This window comes from Nicotiana tomentosiformis, chromosome 5, assembly GCF_000390325.3.
Source record: "Nicotiana tomentosiformis chromosome 5, ASM39032v3, whole genome shotgun sequence".
In the NCBI taxonomy this organism is placed as follows: Eukaryota; Viridiplantae; Streptophyta; class Magnoliopsida; order Solanales; family Solanaceae; genus Nicotiana; species Nicotiana tomentosiformis.
Window position 1 is genome coordinate 113,820,683 of NC_090816.1, and position 10,465 is coordinate 113,831,147.

The 10,465-nt window shown below is 41.4% G+C and overlaps 2 protein-coding genes across 2 annotated transcripts; both read right to left on the reverse strand.

Moving 5' to 3' along the window:
* Positions 1 to 2,849: 2,849 nt before the first annotated feature.
* LOC138893020 (uncharacterized) lies at positions 2,850 to 5,221 on the reverse strand. Its single transcript, XM_070176785.1, has 2 exons — positions 5,040 to 5,221; positions 2,850 to 3,648 (listed from the first exon to the last, which is right to left on the reverse strand). Exons 1-2 carry the CDS (start codon positions 5,219 to 5,221, stop codon positions 2,850 to 2,852), a joined length of 981 nt encoding a protein of 326 aa, XP_070032886.1.
* A 2,523-nt stretch (positions 5,222 to 7,744) lies between these two features.
* Positions 7,745 to 8,278, reverse strand: LOC138893021 (secreted RxLR effector protein 161-like). The gene has a single exon (XM_070176786.1). It carries the CDS (start codon positions 8,276 to 8,278, stop codon positions 7,745 to 7,747), a length of 534 nt encoding a protein of 177 aa, XP_070032887.1.
* Positions 8,279 to 10,465: the final 2,187 nt, after the last annotated feature.

Sequence of the window (10,465 nt, forward strand, 5' to 3'; positions counted from 1 at the left end):
GATCATCGATCGAGGAAGGTGACTTGAGCTCGAGGACTATCGTTCAACTCTCAAGGTCCGTGATCGAAGAAGGTCACGCCGAGATAAATTCTACGAGCTTAACCTGGGATTGGAGAAATAAGTATATCGAATACTTAAAGAACGGAAAGCTCCCATCGGACCCTAAAGACTCAAGGGCCCTATGGACCAAAGCTGCTCAATTCACGTTGGCTTCAGATGGAACGCTATACCGAAGGACGTTCGATGAACCATTAGCAGTGTGCCTGGGTCTAGGAGATACCGATTACATCCTACGTGAGGTGCACGAGGGCACTTGTGGGAATCACTCCGGTGCCGATCCATTAGTCCAAAAAAATAATCAAGGTAGGGTATTATTGGACCGATATGGGCAAAGACACGAAGGAGTTTGTTCGAAATTGTGACAAATGTCAAAGGTTTGCACCAATGATCCATCAACCTAGAGAGCAACATCATTCGGTCCTATCCCCATGGCCATTCATGAAATGAGGAATGGACATCGTCGGTCCTCTGCTATCGGCCTCAGGTAAAGCTAAATTCATTTTATTTATGACTGACTATTTCTCTAAATGGGTTGAAGCACAGGCGTTCGAGAAAGTAAGAGAGAGAGAAGTTATAGACTTTATCTGCCGAAATAGTATATGACAATGGGAAACAATTTATGGGCAGCAAAGTGACAAAATTCTTCGAAGACCACAAAATAAGAAGGATATTATCAATACCGTATCACCCCAGTGGGAATGTACATGCCGAATCAACGAACAAAACCATCATTCAGAACCTAAAGAAGAGACTGAACGACGCTAAAGAAAAGTGGAGAGAAATCCTACCCGAAGTCCTTTGGACATATCGAATGACGTCAAAATCCAGTACGGGGGCAACCCCGTTCTCCTTAGTATATGGGTCTGAAGCATTGATAACAGTTGAAATCGGTGAACCCAGTACCACATTTTGATACACAACGGAAGAATCTAATAACGAGGCTATGAACACCAGCCTCGAATTATCAGACGAAAGACGAGAAGCTGCTATAGTCCAATTGGCCGCCCAAAAACAACGAATTGAAAGATATTATAATCGAAGAACCAAGCTCCGCCATTTCAAGCCCCGGGACTTAGTGCTAAGGAAAGTCACCATCAATACCCGAAATCTGAACGAAGGAAAGCTAGGACCAAATTGGGAAGGACCATACCAGGATCTCGAGAACGTCGAAAAAGGATCGTACATGCTCGGTATTATAAACGGCAAATAATTACCAAGCAATTGGAATGTGGCATATCTAAAGCGATACTACTGCTAAGGTACGACTCTCCCATATTCATTTACATTTCAAAACTGACCCCTGCAGAAGTTCGATCAGGAGCTAAGACGGATCCCTCAATACGGAGCCTTAAGATCTGAAAGCACGCATTGCACTCTTTTTCCCTTAATCCGGTTTTATCCCAAATGGGTTTTTCGGCAAGGTTTTTAATGAGGCAACCAATGATCGTGCTGCGCTTACAATAGTATATGAGGCCTCTTCACAATCGACATCGAATAATGAGGGGCATTAGCCCTCGAATATATCAAACTTCGATGCAAGAAAGTTATTTCGCAACAACGGGTTTCCAATAGGAAAAGTTGTAAGAGCCAAATGGTCAAAACAAACCATGCTCATGTAGTTGTCCCGAACCCAGACACGAAGCATAAATACTTTTATAGTGACTTGCAAAGAAAGTTCTCTTTGCCAACATCTTATATCCAAGAAAAATTCCTCTATTTGGAGATTTATTATGCAAACAGAATTAAGATAAACTCGACTACTAAGCCCACGGGCTACTTTATTTCGAGTTCGAGAAAGCACTCACTCGACCATTACGCCTACGGGCTACATTACTTCGAGTTCGAATCATTCACTCGACTACTAAGCCTACATGCTACTTTATTTCGAGTTCGAGCAAGCACTCACTCGACCATTACGCCTACGGGCTATATTACTTCGAGTTCGAATCATTCACTCGACTACTAAGCCCACATGCTACTTTATTTCGAGTTCGAGCAAGCAAGCACTCGACCATTACACCTACGGGCTACATTACTTCGAGTTCGAATCATTCACTCGACTACTAAGCCTACGGGCTACTTTATTTCGAGTTCGAGCAAGCACTCACTACCATTACGCCTACGGGCTACATTACTTCGAGTTCGAATCATTCACTCGACTACTTTATTTCGAGTTCGAGTTCGAGCAAGCACTCACTCGACCATTACGCCTACCGGCTACATTACTTCGAGTTCGATTCATTCACTCGACTACTAAGCCCACGAGCTACTTTATTTCGAGTTCGAGCAAGCACTCACTCGACCATTATGCCTACGGGCTACATTACTTCGAGTTCGAATCATTCACTCGACTACTAATCCTACGGGCTACTTTATTTCGAGTTCGAGCAAGCACTCGCTCGACCATTACGCCTACGGGATACTTTTTGTTTCAAGGTCGAGCAAGCACTCACTCAATCATTATGCTTACGAGCTACATTAATTCAAGTTTGAATCATTCACTCGACTAATAAGCCTACGGGCTACTTTTATTCCAAGTTTGAGCAAGCACTCATTCGACCATTACGCCTACAGGCTATATTTCTTCCATCTAATAAGCCTAAGGGATACATCACTTCAAGTCTGAAAAAATACTCGATCAATCATAAAGACTACGAAGTCCAAATTCGATTAAGTTGTTTAGATCCTTGTAAAACCATTCATAAAGGTGTGAATTAAATCTTCACGAAACAGAAGCAAGTCAGTAGAATTATCAATATACAAAATTATCTACATAGTTAATTACAAGACTAAACTTCCTGGTCATCCTCAGGAACATGCTCTTCTTTATCGGGCTCCCCCTTGTTCTCAGATCTTCTCTTGTTACCGTCATCATCATCATCATCGCCATCAGAAGACAAGGCTTCAGCTTCGAGCTCTTTAGCCTTCCTTATCTCTTCAGCAAGGTCGAAACCTCGAGCGTGTATCTCCTTGAGGGTCTCCTTCTGAGACCGACACTTTGCAAGTTCAGCAATCCAATGTGCTCGAGTGTCGGCAGTATCCGCCGCCTCTCGTACCTCCATCTGAGCAGCCTCGGCATCAGCCCGGTACATGGAAATAGATTTGTCATCCATGAATTTCGACGAATCAACCTCCGCCTTGGCCTCAGCAAGCCGTGCTTCAAGCTCCTCGATCCTCTTAGCCTGAGCCGAACCCTTTTGCTTGATATTTCGAACCTGTACATCGGCCGATAATAATTTGGCCAAGATGGTTTCTTTTTCTGCAATTAGGCGGTCGATAGTCTCCTTCCATTGATTACATTCAGCCTTGATTTGATCAACTTCTTTCCGAAGTAACCCGATCTTTTCAACCTTCTGCTGTAACTGAGATAACGAAGGGTTAACTTCCACAATTGAGTCAAACCCATACTCTAACAGAACGAGTCTCACCTGCTTATCTAGTTCGGCCTCTTCTTCACGAGCCTTAGCCAAATTTTCTTGAAGGACCTTGATAGCCTCGTCATTTTGGATGCAAAGAAGACGCGGGGCATCTCTCTCCTCCGAGGCCTTCTGAAGCTCGACCTCGCACAGGATGAGGTCAACTCGAAACCTACTAATGGTATGTACAGTAGGGAAAGAACACAAGTCAAGTTTGGGAAAAGAACAAAGAAATAAAGTACAGTAAAATCATTACCCGAGTAATGAAATGTTGGGCCTCCTATAGGAGAAGAGAAGCATCACTAATGTCGGAGGCATCATCGACTCCAGTAAAGCAATCCCTAAAAGGATCCCCTACACTAGAACCTCCGCCCATATCGGGGGTCTTTAATTCTCGAGCCTCCTTTAATGCCTCCTCAGAAAAGGTTGGAAGAGAAGGCAAATGACCTACTGTCATGGTCCCAAGCGAATCGCTCGGGATGCTCTGATCGAGACTCGGGGTACCAGAATCAACCCCGACCGGTACATCTGCTATCGGCTCAGAAGCTCTAGCGTCTTGATAGCTTTCGCAGATCGGATCACCAAAGCCAAGGCATCATCTTTTTCTTCTTCTTCTTCCCTCAGTCGTTGGACCGAGTCCATCGAAAGAGCGATTACTTTCCTCCTCACCCTTCGAGTTTTGGGCTTGGGGTCCTCTGGCCGAGAGACAGCTTTTCGCTTCTTATCTTTCCCAGGTTCCGGGATCGGGGACTTGGTTATTTCTTCACCACTCGAAGGCCTCAAAAAGGCATCCTTGGTTACACCTGCATGAAAGGAAATCAGTGACGAATGGAGCCTAAAAAATATTTCAAAGAACACGAGAAGCAATCACTACCATGATTCTTGGCCTCTCATCTACCTTTTGCCAAATCACGCCAAGCGCGTTCGGCATAAGAGGAAGTCTAGGCTAACTTTCGAACCCAATCCTCGAGGTCGGGTACCGCTTGTGACATCCAAGGGGTAGCTGTATATTGGAGAAAGATATCAGACAAAATCGGAAAAAGATACAAAAAGCAACATCTTATGAAAACCACTTACGGTTGAAATTCCATTCCTCAGGGAACGGAATCTTCTCTTCCGGAATGAGATCACGGGTCCTCACTCGGATATAACGGCCCATCCAACCCCGATCCTTGTCTTTGTCGATGCTCGACATCAAAGCCTTCAATGCCCGACGATGAAGCGTGATTAGTCCTCGAAAGATTTGAGGCCGATATAGTCGTATGAGGTGATTCAGGGAAAATTCCAGCCCCTAACCCTGTTGGAAAATAAGCTAAGTAAGGTTACTATACGCCATAGAGAGGGATGAATTTGACCAAGAGTGACCTGATATCTCTTGCCAAAATCGATGATCACCGGGTCGACGGGACCCAACATGAAGGTGTAAGTGTAAACACTTAAAAACCCTCCACATAGGTGATGACGCTCTCTTCGGAGGAGGAAATTTGTAACACAACCTCGGAACCCCAGTTGCAGTCTGTCCTCACAGCCTCGAGATGACCCTCCATTATCGAGCACATGTACATCGACACATGCTCACATTGACCCAAAACAGATGAAGGATTCTCAACCTTAAAATCGATCTTCAAAGTACACGGGCCGGGAACATACTCATAGGTAGGCGGCTCTATCGGTGCCTTATCACCGGACGACCGTGAAGAAGAAGCTTTCTCCTTCTGAGGTACAGTTTTCGAAGTTTTGGCCATTGATACAAGAGAAAGAAAGGTAAAGGAAGATGAAAAATTGATGCAAATGGCTCTGCAAGCGGCGGAATAGAGAGAAAGGCTAAGAAAATTTGGAAGAGTGAAAGATGTAAAAGTGGTAAATGTTAGATGGGGGAGGGGGCTTATTTATAGGCTTGCATCGTGACGGTTCAATATCAGAGGTGGCCAAACACCGTCTGACATGCATTAAATACCTTGAAAAGAATAAATCGATGGGACAACTATCACATACGTCATGATCGAGCCCTATGAAAACGTCAGCTTATAACCCGATCGAACCGTCGAAGATCATGTAGATTCTCACCACATCCTTCCTGAGAAACGAGGAGACTATCTGTATACGGTCAAAATAGATTTCGGCCTTCCTACGATCGATCGAGTTTGAATGGTAAGCAACCGGAGTGGGATTTTGGGATGAGTTTCGAAGGTAGTACAAATGAGCCTCGAGTCTGAAGGTTGATCGAGGAGTCGTCTCGATACTTTCATTGAGCCTGTGACCGAATTGGTCCGCAAGGCATTGCTTCGAGGTTAGAAATACGCTACGCCCATCCCGGAGGTCGGACTCAAGCCAAAATCAAGGGTTCGACCTAATAACGAGCCCGAGCTAGTGTCGAGCTCACAGACAAGAGTCGTTACAACCACATTAAGAGAGGGAATCTTGGCAGAAATCGAGGAAGAGACAAATCATCATGGGTCCTCCACTATATGCTTTATTTTATTATAAATGAAGTAGGATCCCTCTATTATAAAAGGGGGGTCCTTGTAAGCAAGGCAGAGAGAAAAAATACATTGTAACAAAAGATCACTTCTCATATTGAAAGAGATCTACTCATGCTTATTTTGTTTCACTTTATTCATTCTTTTGCTCACTATTTTCCTATACAATTTGTATTAAATTGTATCACATATCCTTAGAACCATACATAAATTTAATGTTATCCGATTTTTCGGGTAAACAACTGCCACACAGCTACAAATGGTAGAATATGGCTTGTATGGGATACAAATCTATATATGGTGGACAAGGTGAAAGAAAATCCCCAATTGCTACACATTATGGTTAAAGGAAGAATCGATGGGGCTGTGTGCGCTTTAACTGTTATCTATGGGCAATGACGTAGTCAGGAATTCCGTCAAGGGTATTCAAATTTTAAACAAGTCAATAATTTGTTTTTGGCGATAAATGATATACCAAATTTTTTAAATCAAACTATGCAAAATTTGGCTAAGCAATTAAAAAGAAAATTAATAGAACTATAGTTTTATAATTCAAAATTAAAATAACAATAGGACAAAATTAGAATTTTACTAATAAAAGTAAGCATAAAACCAAAGGAAATGGAGAATAGAGAGAATTTGTATTTTATAGAGAGATTTTATTGAATTTTTTTTTATAGAGCTTGACTTTTAAATTTTTATAGAGCTCAACAATAAGCATATCCCCAAAATCTCATACCACCATCCCTTTTAACAGAACCATTACGCCCACCAATCCACGTGGATTTCAAATTAGCATGGTCCAAATATTTGTTCTCAGCCCAATAGCTTTTCTTAGCCCAATAGCTATCTGTATGACATTGGGTTGGGGCTTATGCATAACACATGTTGTATTGTCTTATACAAACTGATCTCCAAGGTGCTTGTTGCTAGGATTAAGAAGGTAATTACAAGTATTATATGTGAAGCACATGCTGGATTTATCCCTGGAAAGAAGATTAGTGACAATATTATTATGGCACATGAGCTGATAAAGGCCTACACAAGGAAACATGTGTTTCCAAGATGCATGATCAAAATTGACTTCTAAAAATTCTATGACTCTGTGAAGTGGATATATTTGGAGTAGGTTATGAATGAGCTGGGATCCCCTAGTAGGTTCATACCATGGGTAATGCAATGAGTCAAAACTATGAACTACGCCATTATGATCAATGGTGAACAAACAACACATTCAATGCAGCCAAAAGTCTCTGACAAGGAGATCCTATGTATCTTTTTTTGTTCACCATTACATGGAATACTTGTTGACTACACACGCCCTCACCTTGCTCAAGCTTGAGACGAGCAACAATGGAGGTCAGAGAGATAGAGAGAATGCATAACGAAGAGAGAGAAAGAAAATATCTGAAATGAACCGACCAACTTTATTTGATATTTGTATTTACAATATATACAAACTTGCCTAACTAAAATGAATAGCTAAGATAGCCTCATTACAAATTAACTAACTAACCACTTTACAAGTATCTAGCCACTTTACATAATTAACCATCTCAACACCCCCCCCCCCTCAAGTTGGTGGTATGGAAAACAATGTCAACTTGTGCAAGACTGTTGCATGTTTGACTCATGTTAGTGCTTTAGTTAGAACATTTGCAAGTTGGTCTGTAGTTCATGCAGTGAAATCAGCCCCTCGTGTAGCTTACTTCTCACAAAGTGACAATCCACCTCTATATGTTTGGTTCTTTCATGAAACACTGGGTTCCTTGCTATGTGCATGGCAGACTAGCTATCACAGAACACTACAATAGGCTTGGGAAAAAGAACTGTAAGTTCTTCAAACAGTCTACTAAGCCACACCAATTCCCCCACTACCTTTCTCAGAGCTCTATACTCTACTTCTGCAGAAGACAATGAAATAGTGGCATGCTTCTTGGACTTCCAGCTAACAGAACTGCTGCCCAATAATACATGATAGCCACTTATAGAATTTCGGGAATCTGGGCATACTGCCCAGTCAGAATCACAGTAGGCCCTGAGAGTATAATTTGTATCTCTAGACATGAATATCCCTAGGGTTGGATCTGTTTTTAAATATCTAAGTAGATGAAAGACTGGTTTCAAGTGAGGTTGTCTAGTGTCATCCATGAATTGGCTCAGATTTTGTACACTGTAGGCTATGTCCAGTCTAGTATTGGTGAGAAAATTGAGCTTCCCCACTAGTTTCCTATAGTAAGTAGGGTCTGTCAAAGCCTCTTCCTCTTTTGCCTTGAGCTTGACTGTTGGGTCTAGTGGTGAAGTAAAGTTGTTGTAGTCCATGCACTGATACTCTTTGAGAAAGTCAAGGGTGAACTTCCTCTGAGATATTATCACACCATCATCTTTGTGAAAAAACTCTAAACCCAAGAAGTAGTGTACCCTGCCCAGATCTTTTATCTCGAAGCTGTCAATTAGAAACACCTTCAAGTCTTCAATTTCTATTATGTCAGTTCATGTCACCACTATGCCATCTACATACACTGCTATATAAATAGTTGAGTTTTCACTTTTCTTGTAAAACAAAAAGTAGTCATACATAGAGTGTGCATAACCCCTTGAACATAAGGCTTCAGTAAGCGTAGCATACCACTGCCTACTGGCTTGTTTTAGCCCATAAAGGGATTTGTTGAGCTTGCAAACCAACTCTGAACTATCTACAGCCAAGCCCTATGGAATCTCCATGTAGACTTCCTCATTCAGGTCCCCATATAGGAATGCATTATTTGCATCCAATTGGGATATATGCCACCCATTCTTTGCAGCAACAGCTATCAGAGACCTCACAGTTGTCATCTTGACTACATGAGATAATGTCTTTGTATAGTCAATACCTGCTTGTTGGGTATATTCCTTCATAACCAACCTAGTTTTCAGTCTTTCTACACTCCCATCTGCTTTATGTTTTATCTTATATACCCATTTGCACCATATAGTTTTCTTCCCAACAGGTAAGGGCACTAGGTCCCATGTGTGGTTGGCATGTAATGCTTCAAACTCTTGGTTCATAGCTATTTTCCAGGCATGATTCATAGTTGCCCCCTCATATGATGAGGTCTCACTGTATGTCTCTTACAAGACTTTGGCTCTCAGGATTTAGAGCATCAGGGGAGACATGATAATTTTTAGAAAATAAAGCATTGAGAGAAAATGATATAGCTAAATTACTGTGAGCAAGAGGTGATGTTGATTTTAATTTTGGAAGTGAGTGTAGATAGTCTTGTAAGTATAGTAGTGTTCTGTGAGGTCTTTATGATTTTCTTAAGGTAATGGATGTGAAGCCTGATTGATAACTAACTGGTGATGTGCTTTGACTTAAAGACTGTGGTGTATTAGATTGTGGTGAGGAGATGGAAGATTCAGTTAACCTGGAGGATCTCACATGTAATAAAGGAGTATCATGCTCTAAAGGCTGATTGTGTGTAACACTTATGCCATTATCACTATCACAAAGATGTTTATCATCCTTAGGAGTGTGATCAATGAAAGGGGCGGGATTAAAAACATAAGGAAAACACACTTTCAATGAAGACAACGTCCCTGGAGACATGTATCTTTATAATGGAAAGACTTACGACCTTGTACCCCTTGACTCCATAGGGATAACTAAAGAATATGTATGGTGATGTTCTAGGTTCAAATTTGTCCCTATGCACATTTGGTACAGAAGGGTAACACAAGTATCCAAAGCTCTTCATGTGCGAGTATGTTGGTTTTCTTTTGTAAAGTAACTCAAATGGGGATGTAGGGTGACTATGGGAAGAAGGTAGTCTATTTATGATGTAAGTTACACATAGAATGCATTCACCTCGGTACTTCACAGGCAATTTAGATTGAAACAAAAGTGCCTGGCAGTTTCTAGGAGATATTTATATTTTCTTTCTACCATGCCATTTTGTTGCAGTGTGTAAGGGCAACTCCTTTGATGAATAATGCCTTTGGATTAGAAATACAGGTTTGCTTCTGTACTGGTAAATTCTGAGCCATTGTCAGACCTAATAGTTTTGATTTTGGTGTTGAATTGGGTTTCAACCATGGAAACAAAGGTTTTTATAACATGTAGTACATTTCTTTTACATGTTAGAAGATTGGTCCAGGTGCACCTACTGTGATAATCTACCATTGTAAGAAAGTATTTGTAATTATCATATGTTGCCATATGATAAGGTCCATATATGTCTATATGGAGTAATTGAAAATTTTCAGCGGTGAAATTGGTTTTCTGGGGAAATGGTAGTATCCCTTGTCTAGCCATTGGACAGATGGAATAGAGAAAAGGTTGTTTGGATGGAAAAGGGACATGGATAGATTATATCCCTCTCATTTTGACAAAGGGTACATGCCCCAGCCTATTATGACACAAAATATTCATATCATAACGAGTGGATGCACAAGAATTCAGATTAGGACTCTGATTTTTATTGCTTGAACTTGAACTATTTACAAAGGGGAAAGATACACACTTATTTA

Bases quoted from the DNA above. Each gene is read 5' to 3' on its own strand.
- LOC138893020 (XM_070176785.1), bottom strand. From the start codon at position 5,221: ATGGCCAAAACTTCGAAAACTGTACCTCAGAAGGAGAAAGCTTCTTCT. The intron at 3,649-5,039 runs GTACATGTGCTC...TACCATTAGTAG, and splicing joins CAATGTGAGCATGTGTCGAT to GTTTCGAGTTGACCTCATCC.
- LOC138893021 (XM_070176786.1), bottom strand. From the start codon at position 8,278: ATGGACTACAACAACTTTACTTCACCACTAGACCCAACAGTCAAGCTC.